The sequence below is a fragment of the Echeneis naucrates genome, chromosome 14 (genome assembly GCF_900963305.1).
Source record: "Echeneis naucrates chromosome 14, fEcheNa1.1, whole genome shotgun sequence".
In the NCBI taxonomy this organism is placed as follows: Eukaryota; Metazoa; Chordata; class Actinopteri; order Carangiformes; family Echeneidae; genus Echeneis; species Echeneis naucrates.
Genome location: NC_042524.1, coordinates 353,577 through 377,110, shown reverse-complemented (window position 1 = coordinate 377,110; position 23,534 = coordinate 353,577). Strand labels below are relative to the sequence as shown.

Genomic DNA, 23,534 nt, shown 5'->3' with positions numbered 1-23,534 from the left:
CGGCTGTCGATATTTCCCGAGTGGAGCCGAGTGACGACGATCAGCTGACCGGGACGACCGTCTGTCCTTCGGCTTCGACGTTCCTCCGTTTGTACCGAATAAATCCTTCTCCGGTGGACCAACCCGGTCCGGACCAGACCGACATGCCGTCACTGCTGTTCTGCGGGCCGAAGATGGCCGCCTGCGGGATCGTGATCAGCATCTGGGGGGTCATCATGCTGGTGAGAAACACGGTCCTCTGGGTCCGACTATTTCCTGGAATGAACCTTTTTTAAGCGTGTGTAATGTTCAGAACCGTTTGAGGGACACTGGATGTTTCAGGTTTTAGTCGGAGTCCGTGAGATCGAACCAATATGAACTCCTGCTCCAAACAAAGGCCGATATTTTTTGGTTATGACAGAACTCATCGTTGGACCGAGGGTTATCCATTATTTACTCATTTAGGGAGCTCGGATTGAACTGTTGTAGTTAACAGTGGACCTTTCCAGTCCGATGAGGGGTTTTATTCTGTGCTGATGTGAAGCTGAAAACGTTTCCTCGTCTCTCAGGGGTCATGTGACTGCTGTCATGTGATGTTTCAGAGCAATGAACCACAGCAGCTTCCTTTTACTGTCATCAGTCAGATGTGGTCTGACCTGGTCTTGTGGTTTCAGGCCATGCTGGGGATCTTCTTCAGTGCAAAGTCGGCCGTGCTGATTGAGGACGTCCCGTTCACTGAGGACGACATTCGGAACGAGTGAGTTTTAAATATTTGTCTGCCAAACTGTCTGAGCTGATGAAGGAACTAGTCCATCCATCTGTCTTCACTGCTTATCTGAGGTCAGGTCACTTCAGCAAAGAGCCCCAGACTTTCCTTTTACCTGGCCACATCGACCAGCTCTGACTGGGCGATCCCGAGGCGTTCCCAGGCCAGAGTGGAGATAATCTCTCCTGAATGAATTGGTCGATCAGCAGAAAAGAAATCCTAGTCTCGACTTTGATCATCAGATAAAAAAACTAAACAAAATGAGACATTATGGGGCATTAACCCCAACCCTTTTTTAAAAGGTCTACATTGTCTAAAACGTTAAAAACGTAAAAACAAAATAATGGACAGATTCACTGACAACAGTTAAAGCTGATCAGTTTCATTTCAGCCTGATGTGGATGGATTCATCATCATTGCACAGTGAATCCTGGGAAAGCTTGAGGCAGGACACAAAGTCTGGATCCGATGTGGTTCTGGCCTGTATGTGCTGAATGGTTTCTTCTTCTCTGCTGCAGTAAGAATCCTCCTCAGAACATCTACAGTCTGTACAACCAAGTCGGCATCAACTGCTTCATCGCCGCCGGCATCTACGTGGCGGTTGGTGCCATCTCGCTCTGTCAGGTCCGGCTCAACAAGCGTCAGGAGTACATGGTGACATAAAGAGCTGCGCTGAGGACCCAGGCCTAACCCCTGACCTCTGACCTTTGACCCCGGACCGCCTGATATCAGCAGCCGGAGGACTTCTGAAATGGAGGTTCAGACTTCTGAGTTATTTATTTTCAGATGAAAACTTTCCATGTGTTTGTTGTGTTGTTTGACATGTCAGATCATTCCTTTGGCCGCTGCTCCTGCATGTCCAATAAAACCTGAGCTGGTTTAAAATGTGGAGTCCTTTTTTTATCAGTTTGGTATTTCTGGCTCAGATCTTTATTTTGAAGGAGTGCGGCCGACCTGCTGAAATAAATGTGTTGTTATTAAAGTCACTCTGGCTCAAACTGAAAGTGTTGCTGTTATAAAACAAAGATGGTGGATGATCGTTTGCAATAAAGTATGTGATTGTTAAACTGGAAGATTGTGCTTGTTGTAATTTCGAACCTTTGATAAAATGAGAAAAGAGCTGAATTGTTTCCCACTGAGGTTTTGGTCCGGCCTTAGAAACGTTCACAGATGTTCCAAAACGGAGCTTCCTCGTCCTGTACAGACCTGCTCTGAGCTGACTCCAGATCAGAAGGAGGGATGGGGGGGTGTACTTCATATTCACGTTTCTTCTTCTAATGTCCTCATATCCAGACTCATCTGATTCTGTCTGATCAGTTCAGACTCTGTTCTCTGGAATCAGAAAACAAGAACTGAATTTTTCCTGATTTTCTTGATAGAAACTGAAGGATTCTGGGATATGGTCTGTTTTTGTTTTGCTGCTGTCTGATGGGAACTCCACAGCAGAAGGGGGCGCTGAAACTCCAGTCAGATGGCTAAACCAACTTCCGGAACAAACATTACGTCATGCTGAACCTGCAGTTTGAAGAAACCCGCCAAAAGCAGACGCCGCGGAGCTGTGAGGGAAAACTCAGAGAGCACGGATTGGTTTATTTATTGTGATAGTTCTGATGATCATTTCAGCCTGTTGGTAAACTTAAACCAGCTGAGACACCAACACTTTGTTCATTTGCTTACTTCTTGTCACATTTTTAGTTCAAAAGGTTGTTTTCAGGTCCAGGTCTGAACCGGACTCGGTACTCGGGCATTTGCTGGTATCACTTCTGTCTTGTCTCTGGTGGTCAGAGATGTCGGAGGACATTTCAGAAAAAGAATGGCGGAAGAATCTCAACAACGTGCTGAAGAACTTGGACATGTCCCAGTACACAGAGACACTGGAACATCTGGATAGAATCCCTAAAAGTGTGAAAGACAAAAAGTCCAGAGAGGAGATGCCCAAAACAATCATTGAGTACTATGGATTGGAAGGCTCTATCCTTGAAATTGAACGTATAATGGATCTGATTCCAAGGAGGGATTCTGACGTGCAGGACCTGCTGTGTCCCTTTGTGGACAAATTGAAGAAGAAACAAGAGGCAAAGAAGAAGACAGGTGAGTTCACTCAGATGGAGGAGTGTTTTAGAAAACCTGAAATTCATCCATGAAAAAAAAGGAGGATTTTTTTTTTGTACATCAGACGCCTTGTTAAATCACTGATTGTTCTGTGTATTGATCTGGTCCTCCATCCATCTTCTACCACTGTTCCATCTGTACCATCTGTTTCTGGGTCACGGGGGGTTCTGGAGCCAAGCCCAGCTCACCCTGGACAGGTCTGCAGTCCATCACAGAGACAGACAGACCTACGGACAGTTTAGAGTCACCAATGAATCCAAACAGGACCTCCTTGTAGGGGGCCGACAATATCATCACATCTCTGTTCAAACAGGAAATCAGCTTCTGATGATGCTCACTTCCTATATATATATATATATATATATATATATATATATATATATATATATATATTTTTTTTTTTTTTTTTTTTTTTTTTTATGTCATTTTCAGGGTCAAAGAGGAAACATGGAAGTGAGTCAGAGAAGAGGAGAGAACCTGAACCTGGTAGGAAACAGGCTGGAAGCAGAAATATAGAAATAACAGGAAACATCTAACGGCTGAACACAACTTATTTCTAAATCTGATCATTTGTCCAGAAATAAATACATGTGACAGAAAAGTTAATGGGAAATAAAGGAAAATAAAAAAGCAGCATTAGTAAAAACTGATAAATGCCAACTAATTCAGTGTGAAGAAAATAAATCAAGTTAATAAACCTGCAGATTCAGTTCCAGACCAGGAGACAAAACAGGTCTCACTTTTACATTTCACTTTCAGGGTTCAAGTACAAGAAGAACAGGATCATCAGTGATTCAGACTCGTCTGATGAGGATGATGAACCTGAAGCTGGTAGGTCAACCCAGAGATCGTCACATTTCGGTGACACTGAGCTGAATCAAAGCGCCTGCTGCAGAAGTTAGTTTTACAGTGACTGATGTTTCTTCTTTTAAAGATCGACCACAGAGCTACAAACAGAAGGTAGGAGACCTGCAGGTTAAAAATGGACACCACAGTCTGACAAACGTTAACGGTTGGACAGAATCTTTGTTCTTCATAAAACCTTGATTTTTTACGAGAACTGCGTCCTGCGGTGGAAATAAGCTGTTCATCTGTTTTATGAAATTAGCTGCTAACCAGCTAGCCTGATGGCACATCACTGTACTGTCCTAACCTGTTCATGGTTCATACAAAGATGGCTGACATTTGAAGACTTTGGACAGCTGCTAATGCTAATGCTAATGTTTGGTACTGGATATAATTTATCTTTCTTCCACCAGGAGACAAATATTCCATCTTGGGTGAGTCGATTTCATCAAGTTTGTAATGTATCACTTGACTACATTTGATTTTGTCAGTTGCAGACATGTTTCAGAGGAGATGTTTTTGCTCTATTTATGTCCAGAGAAAATCCATCCGTGATCTGAAGGAAAGTGGCCACCTTGAACAAAAAGCTGTAGCTGGAAAAGTTGTGAAGAAATCTGATCTGCGCAGATACGAAACCAAACAGACAGAGAAGTTCTTCTTCTACCTGGGATTAGCTGATGAGACAGGCAGCATTAAAGTGATGGTTTATGGAAGTGAGCGCTATCAGACCATCATGGAGAACCATTTCTACATGTTCACAAATGTACTATTGAAGGATGGTGACGTAATCAAAGTAACCAGACAGAGCGAAGTATCTGAGGTGCCTGCCATTGATGTTCCAGAGCAGCAGCAGGTCGATGCTCAGGTGCTCATCTGTCATCAGAGTCCACTCCTCTCCATCTCAAAGGTCAAAAGTTTAATGGAGAGGACGTTGGTCAGCGTTGAAGGAGCCATCAAAGAGGTGAGTTTGTGTTTAGAGAAGGTTCAACTGTCTTAAGATCCAGCAGACTGTTCTGTGTGGGTTCCTTCCAGGACTCCATAGACCTGCAGGTTGAGGTTGACCGCCCCCCCTCACCTGATGTCAGCAGGGAATGGCCAATGACCAAGAAGACCAAAATTACAACTTTAATGATCTCCTGTTGTCTGTTTGCTCAGATTGGTTGTGTTGAACAAGTCAAAGTGAAAAACAAAGGGTTGAAGAAAAAGAAGCAAGACTTCCAGCTCGCAGAGGACGAGGACTTCATCAGGATCAGCCTCTGGGGAAACCACATCCAGCAGCTCAGGGGAATATCCGATGGAGATGTCATCAAGGTTCTCAACGTGAACATCAATCGTTACTTTGACTCGGTGTCACTGAACTCTACTGACCACACCAGAATTATCAAGGTACTTTTCATTCACTGTAACAAAGCTGTCGCGATCAAAGGTCACAGTCATTCAATCTGTTGGTGGGGGAGGTGAGACCTTTATGGTGTGTCAAAAGAGGCTGAGTGGAGCTTTCTCAGTTATTGTGAAAAAGAAGGTTAGACCAAGAAGAGATGAAGTCCTTCAGCATCTCCTGAAGCTTCACTCTGTCCATCCTTTTTTTCAGAGTGAACAAGCTCCAGCCAGGAATGTGAACATGAAGATAATCGGAATCACAACTGCCAACAAGACAGAGACTCACCTGAAGGCAGAGATCATGGGCAAAGTGGAAACATTTGTGGTGACGTCTACACTGCTGGCGAAGGCGTTTGGTGTAAAACTGCAGGGCAACTTTAAAGACAGACTGATTAGAATCATGCCTCTTTCAGCAGCTGCAGAAATAAGAGGGAGCAAAATCAATAAGATTACAGCAGCAAAGGCTGAAATGTAAGCGACAGATGCAGTTTTTAAGTCGTCTTTAAATGACCAAGGTTGGTGTTAACGCAAGCAGTTCTGCTGTCCTGATTCCACAATATTTACCATTTCTCTTAAAACTTCATTGATTTCATTTTGTCTGTGTCAAACGTCTACTGCATGTCTTGTTTCTCTGTCAAATTATAATCAAGATAGTAAAAATGTAAATTCTGAGTGTTATCTGGAGTCAAGAGAAGCCAATAAATGGGATCTGATTTCTGGCTCGTGATTAAACTTTTTTTAGCCAGTGGCTGCAGTTCATCGATTTGATTCTTAAAATGTTTATCACACATTAACTACAATAAAGAGAAAGACTCATCAATAAAAGTGGAGACAATTGATCAAGATGAAATACCTTCAGCAGGACAGATGAGGAGGCTGAACCTTCCTCGCATGAATCATCCGATCTTTGACCTTCTGATTTCAGCTCCACTGTCTGTCTTCATCACAATGTTCTAACGCCTGAGCTCCAACAGTAAAGAACTAATATCTTTATTTCTACTTTATTAAAAAATATTAACAAAATTATTAGTTAACACGCACATGCACACGCACACACACACACACAGTTTAACAGGAGAAATAACAGATCGTATGGAAACAAAAACAAAAAAATAAATCTGATCATTGATCAACAGACTTTGCAGCTAATGAACGAAGAGTTAAAGGTGGAGGATAAAAATGTCCCGATATTCTCTCCGTGGTTTTCAAAAATATACAATTTCTTTATAATTAGAGAGAAATTCTGTTTTGGAAGGAAACACACACTTTGTAGTTGTTTACCTCCAATAACACACTTTCATTTGAGATTCAATAAACAGAAAAACAAGAAATCTACAAAAATAGACCATTCAGCATTTTCCACTGAGTTTTCCTCTGAGCCTTTGTGCACGCTGACGTTGCTGCTCCACCATTTTAACAGAACGTCTTTATTCGCATATTGACAGATGAACTGACGCTAAGCTAACGGCTAACAAGCTCTCAGCTGCTCCACGGGCATCGAAAAAAAGCTGAAAATGTTTTTCTTTAGAAGCACACACATCTGACACTGATGAAGCTCAGACGACTTTCAGGTTCATGACTCAGATAAAGTTTTTTTGCTCATTTTCAGAAAACTTGACTGATGAATTTACGAGTCTCTGTCCTCATTGCCCGACAATGAGCTGTCTCAGGTACGACTGTGTGAGGCCCCTCAGCTCCTCTAGTGTGTAGTCCTCAGGCATGGGCAGTCTGGTGATGTGCGGCGCCAGCTGGGCAAGCGGGATACTGAGGGAATTGGAGGAGGCATCACCATGCTGCAGGCTCAGCACTACACGAAGGATGTTCGCCACACGCTTTGCCATTTCTGGATGGATGGAGGGACGAGAGGCGGGGCTTGGTTAAGTCTGAGCAGCAGTTTGAAGTTGTGGACACATCTGCAGGTTCTCAGCCTAACCAAACCACTTCAATTGACCTGAGGCAGAGGAGGAATGGTGGTGATGTTCTTACCTGATTGGGCGAGGCGGTCTCTGGCGGTGCTGCAGGGCAGAAGCTCAACTCTGCTGCAGAGAGACGTGACATCAGTGTAGAGATGCTCCAGCTGGTAGCCGGCGTTGTCCATCTGTCAGTGAAGACAGAGACAAACGGTCTGACTGCAGGTTCAGGCTGATTCTACACACATGAAGATCCCTGAAAGACATCGTGTGTACCTGCTGGATGTCCTGCAGAGTCTTTATGACCCTGATGTAGTCCAGGTAAACCCTCCCTGCTGTGTCCCAGTCCTGGATGGTGGTGCTGTGTTCAGGGACCGCCAACCCATCCAGGAACTCCAGCAGGTAGTCATGATTGTCATTGATGATGCAATCTGAAGGAGAAATAACAAACATCAAGTCTCAACCTGCCAAGTCTATCTGGGACTGAATGAAGACCAACAGTTCAGGAAACAGGACCTACCTGAGGCCAGGTATTGGATCAGCAGCCGGTGACACTGGCTCCAGTATCCAGCTCGGTACAGGTGCAGGGCCTCTCGGTGTCGGTCTCCTTCCCGGCGGGCTCGGGTGGCTTTGGCCTCGTGGATCCACTGCTCTGGGATCAGGAGCCTCTCGATCAGGAAGCGCTCTCTCTGGGCCGACTCATCCGTCTCCTGCAGGGGGCAGTGCAGGGTCAACACCTCCCTCACTGCTCGCTCCCGCTGACTGAGGACACACAGGACATTCATCACCTTTTTCTGACAGCAAGCTGCAGGTGGAAGTGACATTTAAGCTCGAGTCGTGTTGCGCGCCTGACTGAAGAAATGGTGGACGTACATGTGGTCGGGGATGTGCAGCAGGATAAACACAGCCATGTGCCAGAGGCCGGCACTCTCCAGCTGGGCGGCATAGCTGGCATGGAGAAGTCCCTGCCGCGAGGCACTCAGGTGGCTGTAATGCAGCCCCTGCAGGACACCCCACAGGTGCCAGCTCAGACGGTAGTCCAGCCGCTCCCAGGTGACGGTCAGAGGGTCCAACAGCTGCTGCAGGCTGTAGTGTCTGCAGGACGACAGTCCAACACAACAATGACAAAAAGCTGGAGGTGATCCGAGCAGAGAGCCGAGGAGTGGTTGCTTTACCTGTCACTGTACAGTTTGAGGAGATGGAAGCACAGATCGTGCAGCGGCCGTTTAGACTCCTCTTCGTCTTCCTCCTCCGGCTGCCCCGCCTCCAGGTACGGCGGTAAGGGGGCACAGGCGTACTTTCCCCCCTCACATGTGCCCTGCAGGATGGAAGTGCGTGACAGGAGGATTTCACCGATGTTCATGTGCTTAATTTATGAAAAACACCAGAACAAGTTTGTATAAATAAAGACAGGAAGTGAAAAGCAGAAACTGACCTGAAAAGCAGCTTCATATTTGGTGAGGGCGTCGGCCACGGAGGCGGTTGGAGGCAACATGAACCAGAGGTGGACGGCGACGCAGCGTTTCCAGTCCAGATTAGAGAAGACGTTGACCTCAGAGTCAGAAGACTGCCACACCTGAAGGGACGGACAGGAGTCAAACTACAGATCCGTTACATCTGAAATCCAATTTATTTTTCTATTTTTACTCATTTTAAATAGTTTGAAGTTCTGACAACTTTATTAATGAAGAGTCAAATTATATTTTAGTGTAAAGTCTAACTTTCAGTAACTGATCACTCCTCTCTAACACCAACAAACCAAACAGTTCATACAGGTTTCCCAGCGAGCAGCGCAAAGATGCGCAGTCGTTCCTCCGGCAGGTAGCAGTCAGTCTGCATCCGGTTCCAGTCGGCAAGCTGAAGGGCCAGCAGGTCTCGGCAGTACTGCGAGCCCAAGGCCTGCGACAGCAGCAGGGACAGACGGTGGTCTCCTGAGGGACAAACAGCTGGATGTTAGCTGATGAACGTCACTGCCTGCTCGGCGTTCGTGGAAAAGAGATATGGAACAGATATGGTAGTCTGCTGTTTCCTTCTCACCTTCCTTCTGTGCGAGGCGACACGCCTCACTGATGCGGTTTCCTGTCAGGTAACTGAAAATGGCCTCTGTGTGGCGACCCTTTCCTGCCGCCGCCACCTCCTCCTCCACCCTGCAGGTGGCACCATGGGACAACCACACTGAGAAGGTTCGCCTTCTCTCCAGTTGCTGCTGATAGTCACTGGGAGTCTCCATGACTGGCTCCTGGTCTGCAGGGCCCAAGTGACCCCAAAGGGCCTCACACAGGGTCCAGACCTCAGACCAGGATCCCAGGAGGGCTGGATAGGGAGCAGAGAAATAAATCTGACGACAAAAATTTGATCCTTGTCCCTCATGACATGAGAACCAACACACACCAGCACAGTCTCTTGTGCATGTCGTCACTTACGATCTGTGCCACCCTGTTTGCCGTTGAGCTCAGTGATCCATTTGGCATATTTGTGTAGCGCTGCTACACCAATCTGCGGTTGGACTAGAGGGCAGGTGGAGTCATCAGTGGTGCTGATGGTGCTGTGCTCCAGGCAGATGTCAAGGGGGCGCTGCAGGACCACCTGGAGATCTTCTTCCTCCTCACTCGTCTTCACTGCTGGAGACTCCAGACAAACCAGCTGTTCCAACACCACCTTATAAGGGCTTTCAACAAGCCTGAGACCAGAGCAGAGTTAGAGGGTCTGAATGACAGGGACCACCTGGGTGTGTGTATGTGTGTGGCTGTGTCTTACGGTTTGTTCCTGGCAGGTTTGGGCAGGAAGCTGAAGTGAGTCTTGTTCAGTTCTCGGAGATCAAGTTGTTTGGAGGGAATCCAACTCAGCCTTTGGCCACAGTGAGCCAACGTCCACCCAGGACCCCACCCGACCCGGAAGGATCGACCCACAAACAGCCCGGCATCCATCAACAAACCGCCCTGAGAACCAACACAACTGAATTAAATCTGAGCAACTGGCTGATTTCAGGGTCGATGCAACAATTCTGTAAAGCAGAACAACCAAAGAAAAGTTCCTCTCATGTGTTTGGGTTGTTTCTCTCTTTATCTGATCAGGAGTTCTGCTCATTAATGATGAAAAATCAACTCCAAATAACTGATTGTCTTTATTCTGTTGACACAATAAACTCACAAACATACAGGACTAAACCAGAGACTCTCGGATTGGCTGTGACATCACCCACCAGAGCCAACAGGCGCGTCCGACGTAGTGACGTGAAACCTATTGCTCCTTCGTCTCGACTTCCTGTGAATAAAATAACACCAACCTTCCCCAGAGTGACTGACTCTTTAAGGGGGACGGGGCCGCCCAGCCGCCGGGTGCCAACCGTCCTGACCATAGGCTCTTGAGTTCGAGGGGGCAGCAGGAAGGAGGAGGGGCCTGATCCCACCCAGTGCGATGAGCGAGGGGATTCAGCCAACGCTGGAGACGTCCGGGACATGGATGGAGGAAAGGTGGGACGAGGAGAGTCAGAGAGCTGGGAGAGGAGGCCGGAGGTGAAACGGGCCTGAAGAAGACCACCTAGAGGAGAGAGGAAGGTCCTTCATCACACTGAGCTGCGTCTCTCCTTATCTTCTAACATTTACTCTAACTGAACCTGGTCCCCCGTGAACCAGCCCAGAGCAGACAACCGTTTCATACCTGAGGGTCGATTCTGAGCTCCTGGCAGGATGACACGAAGAGACGAGACATCAGTGGACACCTTCATCGCTCCCTGATCCTTAAACATGTCGGCCTCCTCTTCATCCTCTGCAAAAAGAGACGCCTTCATGATCTGCAGACAGAGAAAAGTGTGTTTTATTCTGACGGTTCCTGATGTTCAGATGTACTTCCTGTGGAGAGGGACTCCACCTGGAGGATGTGTGGGTTGATGCCCAGTGTCGACGCTATGTGGCTGGATGCAGAGACGCCATCATGCTCAGACATCAAGCCCCCGTGTTTCACTCCTGTCAGGTCCATGTCCACACCCAGTGAGTCACCATCGTCCTCCCCTCCCAGCATGCTCTCTGTCGGGAAGCCCTGGGTGATATCGGCCATGTCGCTGTCCAACTCCCCCACACCGCTGGGAAGATCAATGACGGTGGACTGGAAACAGACACGAGTCATCAGTGAAACAAAGATCTAAAGTTTTGTGAACTTGGCGAACAGCGTGGTTGTGATGTCACCACTCGTCTCTGCTGGTTTAGTTTTTAAAAATTATCATTAACACAAAGAAAAACTTTTTCCACACAAATGTTGAACCAAAACTTTAACATCTTCATCATTTACTTTATTTCTGTAGATTGCAATCAGAATATCTGAACATCATCCCACACAGGCTGTTTATTTTCATTATGATAAACTAAGATCAGCACACAAGTCCCGAACACAAACAGTTAAAAACTCTTCAACTCTTCACTAGTAAAGAATATTTCAACATCTGTTTTAGAAATCACATCCACTCTTCAAACAGTGTTAGATAAACACTGGTCTCCTTTAATTCCATTCCTTGACATCCAGAGAATATGAGCCACAAATCCACAGCACTGACGGTGCCAGGTTTGATTATATTCATTAATTTTGCAGCTCTACTTTCATGTACTAGCGTAGTTTTTATCTTCATTGTATAATTCTGATAACACTGAGCAACTGAAAGTCACTCTTTTCACCCCAGACTAAACTGGTCTCATCAATATAACTCTGATTTAGTAAATTCTGAATTAACAGATCAACATCTTCTCGTCAGCATTGGCAGTAAAAACACTAAAAGTCTGTTAAAGTTAAAGTTCCCTACAGGCTGTTATCTACAGAGATGCAGCTTTGTAATCCTGCACAGTTTAGCTTTGAGGTGACATCATTAGAGACAGAAGAAAGCAGCTCCATCATATATGACATGCTGCATACTCCTTTAATCATCTCAGGTGTGTCAGTGAGGATGAAGATGAAGCGCATGAGGGGTGTTGATGGGCACAGGCTGCTCTACCTGGGCCTGTGGCGCCACCTGCTGCTGTGAAATTGGAAGTTGCTGCTGCAGCCTGGGGGGAGGAAGTGACACCGTAGTCTTCAGCTTCTTGGGGTCGGCTTTAGATGGGACATCGTCCTCCTCGTCCGAGTCCTGGAGGCCATATTTAGAGAAGTGGGCCACCTGAGAGAGAGCAGGAGAAGTCAGTCACACCTGAGAACTACTGTGACAGTCAGGTCATACCTGAGCTGGCTGACAGCAGAGACATCAGTTATTATTCTGATGTCAGCTCATCGACCCTAAGGAATTTAACATTTCAACAATTTCTGAAAACTTTCTGATTTCTCCAGAGTTAGATATTTTAACCCTTTTATGAGCTGTGCTGTTTCACTGCTGCCCTGATGTGACGACAGGTCACATCAGGTATCAGGCTCTGGGTTTGTGTTTCCTGGCTTTGTGTATCGACAGTGTCTTTGAAACAATGAGTCTATACTGATAGATAAACCAGCTGTGAACCAGCTGAGGCTCTTTGACCTAAAATCTGCAGTGGTGACTGACCTCGAACACCCAGGATCCAGTTTCAGGTCTGTACTCCAGGAAACGAGCTCCCTGTTTGCGTGAGGCTTTCTCCAGCCGACCCTCGTAGTTCATGTCGCTCAGACGCTCTGGGCTCCGGATCTGAGTGCAGGTCGTTTTGTCATTGGGCCACACACCATCTAAGGTCACCTCTGCCCGTCTATGAGCAGAAAGCAGCAGCTCAGACAACAGTGACTAAACATTTTCCCACAACTCACTGACATCACAGGCCCTGGCCATCCTCACCTGTTAAGCCCCTCCCCCTGTGGTGACTTGTTTTTGTCATCCGGGTACACGATGACCTCCTTGCGCCTGAAATGGACGATCTCGTCGAGATTCAGCCCCGTCACGTTTACCTCGCCGGGGAAGAAGATGGAGCCATAGCCTGTGAGGAGCCGATCACAGCAAAGTGATTAGCCAAGCTCAGGGGCTTCGTGTGAACATGTGGTTTCCCTTCTGGGCGGTTCAGATGACATTACCTTTCCTGCCGACAGTGAAGTTTTCCACCACACACTCTCCATGTTCATCCACCGACTCGGCCAGATCTTCCATGGAGGGGATGGTGTAATAACCAACTCGGTTCAGAATGATCCCTGTAAGACAGAAAACAGGGATTTGGTGCCCACCTTGTAACGTCACGAGTCAATTAAAATGGACTAATATGACCAATGTAGGGAAACAGAGATAGAGATACAGGGTCTGAGCTCACCTGCTGGGTGAGGAGCCTGTTGAGTCTCGAGTGGCTCTTCCTCTCTCTCCTCCTGCAGAGACTCCTCCCCCAGAGATGCTGACACATCATCACTGCTCAGCTGAGGACAGAAAACAAATTCAACATCTGAATAACAAAAACTAAGTGACGCTGATCCAGTCTGAGGCATTTGGGGCTGCGGACCTCCAGGCCATTCCTGGCTGCTTTGTGCATGTTGAGGTCACTGATGGTGTCCTGCAGGCTGGTCTGGGCGCGGCCCTGTGGGATGGGCTTGGCAATGGGGTTGACGTAGAATTGGGTAACCTCAGGATCGTCACCTGTTCGGCGGCTGGGAGGCACCGGTTCCCTCAGCTCCTCCTCCTCCACAAGGCTGAAGGCCAGAGAACAAGGAGTCAGTGTCTGATGAAGTCACTGGAGGAGGTTAAAATGAGTTCTAGAGTTAAAAACATCGGGGGTGATGACAGTGTGTGAGACCTGTGTCCATTCTGAGGATACTCTGATAGTGAAGCGAGGTCATCGGTCTCAGTCTCGGTTTGATTGGAGTACTGGCTGCTGTTCAGGTTCTTCAGCACAAGTTTCTTTATGCTCTTCCTGCGCGCGCACACACACACACACACCAGGTTAAGACTTTCCCTGACACGTTGCCATGGTGATATTAGAGGCACAAGGTGGCTGATGGGTACCTGGGTATGAAGGCTCCACTGGTGAGCGATGGCTCATCGTCATCAAGGCCGTCGAACAGCTGGGACTTGGAGGAGCCAGATGACGTCAGCGCTTTGGGGCGGACCCTGGTGGCAGGTCGAGGGGTCAGTTTGTAGTGGGTGGGCGTGGTCAGAGCCTTCTGGGCCGTGGGATTGGTTGGTTTCAGGCGCTATCAGAGTGAGAAAAGAAGTTATGAATGTCTGACCACGAGGCCAATGTCAGGCCCCCGTGAGCTCTGATCAAACAAGCAGACTTACCTCCTCTTTCTTCTTGGGGTCTGACAGCGGGTTTCTGAACAGTGGTGAGTCTCCGTACGGCGAATACGCCAGAACACTGAGCTGTTGCTGCAGCATGGCCTGCTGGGCAGCCGCCATGTTTGGGTCAGTGAGTGCTGGAACAGAAAGAGCAGAACACCCAGTGCCATCATCATCCTGTCTCTTGGAGGTCAGAGGTTAAATACCAGCAGCTGCAGTTGATGAAAAAACGCCAACAGAGACGGGAATGGAAGCCATTTTAAAGTCAATGAGTCTCACCGACAGGCTGCTGTGGTGCTCCAAAGCCCAGGGTGCTGGTTCCACTGTTGAATCCAGTTGCTCCAAAGGTTCCCATTGTTCCTAGTGTGGTTCCCAGTTTGTTCTGACTATTCCCAAACAGAGATGGCTGTCCAGTGCCCACTGCTGAACACACACACTTTTTTTTTTTATTCCATTCACTACATGGTTCAGGATGAATTTCCTGTTAACTTTTATTTCTCAGTTGTAGTGGGGAAGAGAAACTAAACTATTTCTATATAAACTTTGGGTTCATCACTGGCTCTTCCTGGAGTCAGGGATCCTGTGTTACCTGTTCCAAAGCTGGCTCCAAGTCCAGTCCCCAGTCCGCCAGCGGCCGGCTTGTTCCCAAACAGACTCCCTGCAGCAGGGTTTGCACCAAAGCCTGTCAACAAAACAATAACATTGATTGGCATGCCATTTCCTCCGTTACCTGGAGAGGTCCGCTCCTTTAGGGGTGGCTGACTTACCGAAGGTGGCAGTGTTGGTTCCAGTTCCCAAAGTGAGGGTTGACTTGTTGCCAAAGAGCCCGGTGCCGGTGCCGAAGGACGGGGCGCTGGTGGTGGTCGTCCCAAAGCCGGTCGTCTTATTACCAAACAAACTCTGCTGCAACAGGAAAACAAAAAAATAAATAAAAAATAAAATACGTTAAATTAAAAAAAAGAAATTAAACCCATTCACAGTGACTCACTCTATATTAATGGAAGACATTCATCTTCACTGAAAATATTTCATTCTGAGTTTGCAATACTCAGAGTCAACCTGCCTTGACCTGCCTGCTACACTGCAGTGACCTCACTGCTCACTTTGGTTCACTTTGTACCTGTGTGCCAACAGTTCCAAATCCAGTGTTGGTTTGGCCAAACAGTCCGGTGCCCGTCCCAAAGCCTGTGGCGGTGCTGGTCTGAGCGGCACCAAACAACCCACTCGACTGTGACGCTGCTGTGTTTCCAAACAAACCCTGAAAACCATGAAGACCGGCATGAACAAACAATTATTCTCAGGAAATGACAACTTTTTGTTTCTCTGCCTTCAGATTAAATGAGGATAAAACTGAAATGGACACTGATGGATCATCACCATGTTGGTTAATAACAGCTGCTTTTGTTTATGGTTTCATCTTTTCATTGTAGGCCTTGAACGTCTGAAATGGGAAAACACAGCAGTTCTCACCATGCTGTTGGTGTTGGCCTGTCCCATGGTGTTGGTGTTGCCGAAGGAGAAGCCGGTGTTCTGCGTGGTCGTGGTCTGACCAAACGGCTTGAAGAGACTGCTGGCTTGTTGCTGGGGCTGCTGACCAAACAGACCTCCTGTGGTGGTGCCGAAGCCACCGGTTGCTGCTGGTGAACACACAGCTCATCATTTCATTGGATCTAATTTATGTTCCAGGCTTGATGGTAAAGCACCATTTCCACAACATATTGGACGCATGAATAAAACCTGTAGAGCTGAGGATCAGCCTAAGACTGGACTGACACTGGATCAGTGATGAGGTGACAAATTCAATGTCACCCCCCCACCCCCCACCCCCAAAAATGACAGCCTCCATTGATCCTCTCCACTTACTTGCTCCAAAAGTGCTCTTGTTCTGTCCAAAGGAGAAGCTGGTGTTTGGGGCTGTGGAGCCAAAGAGACCAGTGGCAGCGCTGGATGTGGCTGTGGCTGAACCAAACAGGCCACCGGTCCCAGGAGCCATCTGGCTGGTCGGGCCCTTCCTGCCTGCCTGGTAGTCCTCCAGTCTCAACTCCTGCAAAATAGGCAGATCACAGTTCAACAATTTAGATGGCTCCACACATTCACATGCAAATCATCACAATTTCTGCACATGCTCCAAAACAAGGCAGGAAGTAAAGAAGCTATGCTGGAAATTCATCCGTGTTTACGCAGTCCACAAACTCACCTCCAGGGATTTGTTCTCGTACTCTTTCATGGCAGTGATACATTGGTGCTTGGTGTTGATGCTTGTGGTCACACCAGCTTTCACCATTGTGTCACTTCCCGTTGGAGGCTGAGGGGAAGAGAATCAATCCAATGTCAGAACATGAAAGAGACGAGAACCAGAAAATATTTGGGATTATTGATTTCATTGCTAAAAACAACAATGTAATTGTTTACATTCAATCTAATTTAGGTTGTGTCCACATTTAAGTCTTGAATGTACTCACGTTGAATTTCACTGTGGTTCCTGGCTGCTGTGCTGTAGAGAACCCCGACCCCCCAAATAGGGAGTTTGTTCCACCAAACGGATTGGAGGCGGTATTGGTCGACCCAAACAAGCCACCACTGCTGGTGCTCGTTCCGAAGCCTGGAGGAAAAAAGACTTCCTTAGGGACAAATTCAGGAGCAGGTACAGAAAAACAATTAAGCATGGACAGTTCTCACTTCCAAAAGATGTGGGTTTGTTTGCACCAAAGGCATTGTTCTGCTGGGAAAAGAGCCCGCCGCTGGTGCCCGTTGCAGTGCTGCCAAACAAGCTGGTGGAGGTGCCACCTGCTGCACCAAAACCAAAGCCGGTGCTGGTGGAGGAAGTTGCTGGCTGGCTGAACGTACTGGTACCAAACAGACTGCCTGGAGGAAACCAGCCGTGGCACATTAATATTTGTTCATACATCATGCATAAAATATGTAAATAAATGATAACGAATTAAGGCAAGATATCAAGAAATTGAGAATTTAGAAACAGGGTACAGTTAAATTGAAGCAGAGTAAAATTTCACATAGGACTTTACATAAACCAAAAATATTAGAGCAGCTATAATGTCATCTGACATATGAATAAACAGTCCCAAATTAACTTAATAAAAAGCAGTTTTTAAAAGTAGGAGCCCTACGCTTAATCTGCTTTCAAAACATGCAGTCCCTGAACAAATAAATGCATGAACATCTGGCTGCTTCTAACAAGAGCAAAGGAGACCCAAGTTGACAAACCAGGTTTATTCTGTGTGGAGCCAAACAGTCCTCCAGCGTTGCTTGTTGCCCCAAACGCAGATGCTCCGAATCCTCCTGCCGTTCCAAACCCAGTGTCTGCAGGTACGCAGTTCATATGACAGTTTAATGTGGCACTGAGCGATGCTTTACATCAACAATCAGAACAGATCAGATCAACCTCCTGTTACCACAATAAGGGCTCAATGAGAGCAACTAAAAGCCATTAAAGAAAACATTAACTGAACATGGCTACGCTAATATATACAAGCAGTAAAAAAGTCTTTGGACTTGGTTCTTATTGAAATTGTGTTTCATGTTCATATTTCAGTGTATGAGATGAAACATCAACTTGGGCCTGTGTGAATTGGGTGGTTATTGCTTAAACAATGACCAACTAAATGACTACAGATGTGTGATGTGTCAGCATCCCTGAATTAATATGGTGGTATATCATTTGGCTCACCATGTGAGTCTTAGACAGTGGGGAATATTACTGTTCAGTCCTTTTCACAGTGTCAGTTTCAGCCATTATGAAATAGTAAAGTCTAACATTTTAGTGTTAAGAATGGGCAGGATAACCTAAAAGACTCCAGCCTCTGTTTCTACTGAAGTTTTCAATGACCTCAAGTTTTAAAGAAATACATCAAAAGCTTACTTTGCTGTCCAAAGGTGGACGCGTTGCCGAATCCCCCCGCTGTCCCCCCACCAAAGGGAGTCACAAAGGACTTGTTGAACATGTCGCCTGTTAGCAGGACAGCATCGGTCTCCTACCTGGACAAGAGGGACAGTTTTCGTGTATACAGTCACACTGTAGCTTCTGAAAGTCGAGCGGGGCGGCAGAAACGGACACCTGAAGCCACCGGGGCCCCTCAATGAGCCGGATTCTCGGACTCGGGACGGGCCGCCGCTCCACGAGCCTGCTCCACGTGCAGCTGACGAGGCCGTGCCATCGACTAACTCTACCTTAACACACCGGTCCGGGCCGGCGGAGTGTAAAATGTTGGGGGGCCCAGCCCGAACTGCGCCGAGCCGGATCCAGATGAGACCGGTTTTAGACCGAGAACCTCACCCGACTCATCCTGGCGTTACTTCCGCCGCCGCTAGCTCCGCGTTAGCTGAGTGACCGCAGAGCCCGGGCTGTGACGGTTCGACCTCCAGCCTGCTGACGGTTAATGTCGCTTTTTAACTCGCACAAAGTCAAAAATAGTGTGAGGACCGGCCGAGGGACCGGCAGACGGACCGGCCGACGGACGGACGCACTTAAGCAGCTCCGCTCTTCCAAGCTAACGTTAGCCTGCTAGCTCGGCCGCTAGCCAGCTAGTGCCGCTAAGTAACCGTTAGCAAAACAACAGCGAGGCAGATGAAGGAAAAGTGCACTCTGTCTCACCTTCACTGCCGACGGCGTCGTTCGGGATGTTCGGTCTCTCTGACTTCTTCCTCCGACACGGCTAAAACCTCACAGTCAGAAATATTCTGCGGAAAAAGACAAACATGTAGCGGCAGTTAGCTCCGTGTCCGTCAGGAGGGAAAACCGCCGGCCGTCATTACGCACCTTCATACGTCATACGTGACACGTCACGATGGCGACGCTCGTTTATGTTTCTGTTTCGTCTGAATTCAGACTTTTTTTTATTTAGTTTTTCTTATTCAACTCAACTAAAGCACGTTTTACGTTTATGTCAATATCTATATTAATGTCACTTATTATTGATTTGTCACATAAATGCGAACCAAAAATTAGCTTCAGGGTGTTAAATAAAGTTATCATGCCAGCGGTGATATTTATGATAGTGGCTTTAATAAAATATTCATCAAGTTTTCAGACCCCTTCACATTTTGCTAAAATCGTCTAAATGATCTCCCACAATGAAAAGGTTGAAACATGTCACTTTCTTTTCTGTATTCACAGCCTTTCCTTTGACACTCTAGATTTAGATCAGGCACTTTCAGTGTTTCAGGATCATGAATGATGGCAATCACTGATCTCTGAAGACAAATGAAACAATGTGAGTATCAGGTTGGTGGACAATGTGGGAGCGAAGGATGTTAAAGTCAGACTCATCCAGAGACCCAGAGGGAAGAATCTGTGGATCGAGGTCTTAGCCTGAATATGGAAGGTGGATCAGTCCACTACAGGGTTCAGAAAGCAGACAGACTCTCAGCAAGCACCGAGAGATTGTTCTTCTACTCAGCTGCAGAGTAGAACATCTACTTGGGGATCTTCTCAGTCAGTTGTGTGTCCAGTGTGGGCAGGATCTGCACCAAATGATTGTTTCCATCCACTGGGGGGCAGCAGGTTGAGCTGCCAAACACCACAGAGTGGTTATTTAGAGACTCTCTGCTCGGTTGTCCAGCTGAACTTCCTGCAGCTCATAATGCATGCTGTGTCTAGTTGGACAGAAAACTAGCTTTAAGAGCAACAAAACAAAATGAAAAGTACATAATATGACTTTATTTTGCCGTTATACTACAAACACAAACTGTAAACTTTAAAAAGGTGTCTTTACACTGCTCTTTGGAAACAAAGTGGAATTTGAATGATTCAAAGGTGTAGAATTATGTGTTGTCCAATAAAATGAAATAGAGGACAAATAAAGGTGTCAATCAGTGTCCCCAGCATTCGCTGAGACAACTGTGAGTTTCAAACAACAGCACAGATGGTACAAGAGGATGGGGCGTATGGTCTTATCTCTGAGCCCGTAAATGAGAGCGCTCAGACAGCGGGGGAGAATGATTATAGACACATAAAAAACATTCAGGAGGCGCAGGAGGACTGTCCTCGTAACAATTTTTGAGACAGCTATGAGCAAAGAGTTATGCATGGTTGAAGACAGACTGAGGCCGAGCTGCAGCAGATGCAGCAGCAGAGTGTTTCGGGCTCTATGAGCTGAAACTTTGTCTGTAGAGGCTGATCTGGCTGCTATGATAACTCCAATGTAGGAACAGATTATGGCCACAGAAGCAGATAGGAACACAAAACAAGTATAAGCTCTGTCATAATCATCAGATAAGGGCCCGAGAAACATGACAAGTGTTCCACAAAAGTCCTTCATCTGCAGACTCTCCAGCTCTTCAAATGGAAATTCTAAAAGTAAAACAACTCGAGTGAGAACATTCAGAGAGCAGAAAGTCCAGACCAGAAGGATGGCCACCCCTGTGTTCCTGACGGTGATGATGGCAGCGTGTCTCAGCGGGTAACACACAGCGACATATCTCTCCACAGACATCACCACCAGGGTGAGAGGAGACACTTCATTTGTGAGGTTGGCGATCATCACCAGAAAACCACAGACTGGATACGTCAACATGATTCTACAGGCTGAAAGGATGTACAGTAATTGGCTCAGGGCCATCTGTACAGTGTCTGCAAAAAGGAGGTTGTAAAGAAGAATGTACCGAGACGTCTCCCGAAACACCAGTTTACTCCTCAGGGTGAACAACAAGATGACATTAATGCACAGGAAAAAATAACAGGCTACTGTAGTCAGAGTGGAGAGCATCACTCTCTCCAGGAAGCCCAGTCCAAACAACTGAGTGGCATTGGACATTTCAGAGAGGCGTTTAAAAGCTGTGTAGTTTCAACCTGCTGATATCATTGGAACAGAAAAGTTAAATAAGTTTCTCTCTCTCTACACGAAGACATCCTTTAAGCCCAGGTGCTGCAGTTTTCTTGCATACAATCAGCAGAACGACTGCAGCTTGTCTCCCTGAACAGAGACGATCTGCAGAAAGAACCTGTCCAACAGTCTGTTTATCACATGACACTGCTCATGTGACACTGTGATGTGGGACAGTGGCTAATAGTGCAGGAATAGATGAGGTCATCACCCTCATGATGGAGTTTTAAACAGCGCAAACTTGTTAAAGTAATCTTCATGTCTTTAAGGCAGATTAAACTAGAGTTATAAAATGTATCCTAGAAAGTGAACACAAACAAGAACTACAAAAAACAAAAACAATTACTGACAGACTTTAACCCAACTTGACCTTCTTATCTTAGAAACACAAAAATTTACAACTGACAAGCTGTAACTTAGAAAATTAAATTCATACATAATGAATTGCTGTGTGCTGAGTGAATGAACACAATGGAAGCCTAAAAGTGACATATGAGACCGGCCTGATTTCTGATCTCTGAGTCCAAAGATCACAGATCATCTGGGGAAGATGACAACATATGAAATATATTGACAAAACACTATACTCAGTCGTGGTAAAACTGGAGGTCTCAGTATCAATGCATATGCACATATATGTACACGAGTGTGTAAGCATATGTGTGCACTTTTCCCCTTTTCTCTTTGTTTGATTAAGTCTGATAGAAATAATTCTCTCTTCTATTATTTCTCATTCTTTAAGTCAAATAATGACATTAAACTGTCAGAGACAGATAATGTTATTAGCATTTAGTAAGATGTGCAACACTGTGTTTAAATATATTCATTTTATATGACTCTATTAATTCTGTACTCCACAGAATCTCAGTGCAGATTATAGATTCAGTTTAGGCCAAATGTTGGTCATATTCCTTAATCACCTGGGCTTCTTCTTTCACACCATTAATGTTGGATTTATAGAGTTGAAGGTTGGAAGCAACTTCTGAGAGCATGATAAACTTAGTGATAGTGAAGATATTTAATCCTCTCATAAACATTATGTGCATTCTATCCTGTGTCATCGTAGTTTAGACCAAAGATTTCCCTGCAGTTCTCTTAAATAAATAGTTAATTTTTTTGTTGTTGAATTGATGAGTCACACTCAGAAATTACAGTAGAAACACATTTCATTGTTCTCAATCCTTCCACCTAACTCTAAAAAATGCTGAAGTGAAACACCAGCACAGACGCACACACACACACACACACACACACACGTACATATGAAAGGTAGTTTACATAAAGCACAGATTCTCCTTCCTGTACAGACTTTTGTTCTCTTTACTGAATGATGTGAATGAAGTGTGGTCAGACACATTTTGTCAGAGCAGCTGTGCAGTTAAACTCTTTTGGCCCGATAGTGGAGTTGGTTAGTGGCTTTAAGACAGTTTGAAGGAAACAGTCCAAACTTCCCTCCTCAGCCTCAGCTGTGTCGACAGCACAGATGGGACATGAGGACGGGCCTGATGGTCTGATCTCTAAGCCCGTAGATCAGAGAGGTCAGACATCTGGGGGAGATGACAATACACACATAAAAAACATTAACTATGCGCACCAACAGAAGTCTTGGTATGACTCTTGAGAGGACTGCCAGTAATGGATTGAATATGGTTGAAGACAGACTGAGGCCAAGCTGCACCAGATGCAGCAATAGAGTGTTTCGAGCCTTACTGGCTGAGGATTTGTCTGCTGAGGCCAATCTGGCTGCTACCATCACACCGATGTAAGAGGAGATAATGGCCACTCCAGCTGAAACAAACAGGATGCAAGTGTAGGCTTTGTCATAATCATCAGCTAAAGGGCCGAGCAGCATCGCTACGGCCGAGCAGAAGTCCGTCATCTGCAGGCTCTCCAGATCATCAAAAGGAAACCGCAGCAGCAGGAAGACTCGAATGAGGACACTAAGTGAACTGAAGGTCCAGACCAGAAGGATGGCCACCGCTGTGTTCCTGACGGTGATGATGGCAGCGTGTCTCAGCGGGTAACACACAGCGACATATCTCTCCAAAGACATCACCACCAGGGTGAGAGGAGACACTACAGTTACAAGGTTAGCAAAAAGGCTGAGCGTGCCACACAGAGGATAGGTGAGTTTGATTCTGTACGCAGCCAGCAGGTACAGGACCTGACTCTGGACCAGCTGGGCTGTGTCTGCAAAAAGGAGATTATAAAGGAGGACGTACCGGGAGGTCTCCAGAAACACTGGTTTGCTCCTCAGGGTGAACAACATGGTGACATTAATGAAGAGGAACACACAACACAGCACTGTAGTCAGAGTGGAGATTATCAGCCGCTCCAATAACCCCTGAAATTGCAACTCAACAGTGATGTTACTGTGGAGCTGAGTTGTGTACAACATCATAGAGAAGCACTGAAGACACGTCAAATATTAACCTGCTGATGTGACTGCAATACAAAGGACAGAAAATCTCTGAAACAGTTTCAATCCAACATATTTT

At 46.4% G+C, this 23,534-nt stretch overlaps 5 protein-coding genes across 9 annotated transcripts; 2 read left to right on the top strand and 3 right to left on the bottom strand.

Moving 5' to 3' along the window:
• Window positions 1-8: 8 nt before the first annotated feature.
• Window positions 9-1,818, top strand: rnasekb (ribonuclease, RNase K b). Its single transcript, XM_029518924.1, has 3 exons — window positions 9-221; window positions 654-736; window positions 1,264-1,818. The coding sequence occupies exons 1-3, from the start codon at window positions 144-146 to the stop codon at window positions 1,406-1,408; spliced, it is 306 nt and encodes a 101-aa protein (XP_029374784.1). The 5' UTR covers window positions 9-143; the 3' UTR covers window positions 1,409-1,818.
• A 467-nt stretch (window positions 1,819-2,285) lies between these two features.
• On the top strand, window positions 2,286-5,796 carry LOC115054398 (uncharacterized). The gene is made up of 8 exons (XM_029519626.1): window positions 2,286-2,836; window positions 3,290-3,343; window positions 3,617-3,688; window positions 3,792-3,817; window positions 4,117-4,137; window positions 4,242-4,664; window positions 4,859-5,089; window positions 5,295-5,796. Exons 1-8 carry the CDS (start codon window positions 2,533-2,535, stop codon window positions 5,556-5,558), a joined length of 1,395 nt encoding a protein of 464 aa, XP_029375486.1. The 5' UTR covers window positions 2,286-2,532; the 3' UTR covers window positions 5,559-5,796.
• Window positions 5,797-6,076: 280 nt separating this feature from the next.
• nup98 (nucleoporin 98 and 96 precursor) lies at window positions 6,077-18,954 on the bottom strand. Of its 5 annotated transcripts, none has more exons than XM_029519403.1 (35): window positions 18,807-18,954; window positions 18,075-18,190; window positions 17,420-17,515; window positions 16,874-17,059; window positions 16,657-16,796; window positions 16,392-16,499; window positions 16,058-16,238; window positions 15,665-15,831; window positions 15,315-15,452; window positions 14,962-15,097; window positions 14,784-14,876; window positions 14,474-14,614; window positions 14,198-14,331; window positions 13,922-14,109; window positions 13,713-13,829; window positions 13,422-13,608; window positions 13,239-13,338; window positions 13,009-13,122; window positions 12,776-12,914; window positions 12,512-12,689; window positions 11,975-12,136; window positions 10,864-11,097; window positions 10,654-10,786; window positions 10,280-10,533; window positions 9,751-9,932; window positions 9,417-9,673; window positions 9,031-9,306; window positions 8,767-8,924; window positions 8,429-8,569; window positions 8,169-8,311; window positions 7,867-8,088; window positions 7,514-7,755; window positions 7,270-7,424; window positions 7,070-7,181; window positions 6,077-6,926 (listed from the first exon to the last, which is right to left on the bottom strand). In XM_029519403.1, exons 2-35 carry the CDS (start codon window positions 18,154-18,156, stop codon window positions 6,727-6,729), a joined length of 5,496 nt encoding a protein of 1,831 aa, XP_029375263.1. In that variant the 5' UTR covers window positions 18,157-18,190; window positions 18,807-18,954; the 3' UTR covers window positions 6,077-6,726. The 5 variants fall into 5 exon arrangements, with proteins under 5 accessions (XP_029375263.1, XP_029375264.1, XP_029375262.1 ...); XM_029519404.1 differs by having other exon boundaries at window positions 14,474-14,617; window positions 14,962-15,094; XM_029519402.1 differs by having other exon boundaries at window positions 14,474-14,617; window positions 15,665-15,828.
• A 1,065-nt stretch (window positions 18,955-20,019) lies between these two features.
• Window positions 20,020-20,934, bottom strand: LOC115054452 (odorant receptor 131-2-like). The gene has a single exon (XM_029519695.1). It carries the CDS (start codon window positions 20,917-20,919, stop codon window positions 20,020-20,022), a length of 900 nt encoding a protein of 299 aa, XP_029375555.1. The 5' UTR covers window positions 20,920-20,934.
• A 1,564-nt stretch (window positions 20,935-22,498) lies between these two features.
• On the bottom strand, window positions 22,499-23,434 carry LOC115054451 (odorant receptor 131-2-like). The gene has a single exon (XM_029519694.1). It carries the CDS (start codon window positions 23,432-23,434, stop codon window positions 22,499-22,501), a length of 936 nt encoding a protein of 311 aa, XP_029375554.1.
• Window positions 23,435-23,534: the final 100 nt, after the last annotated feature.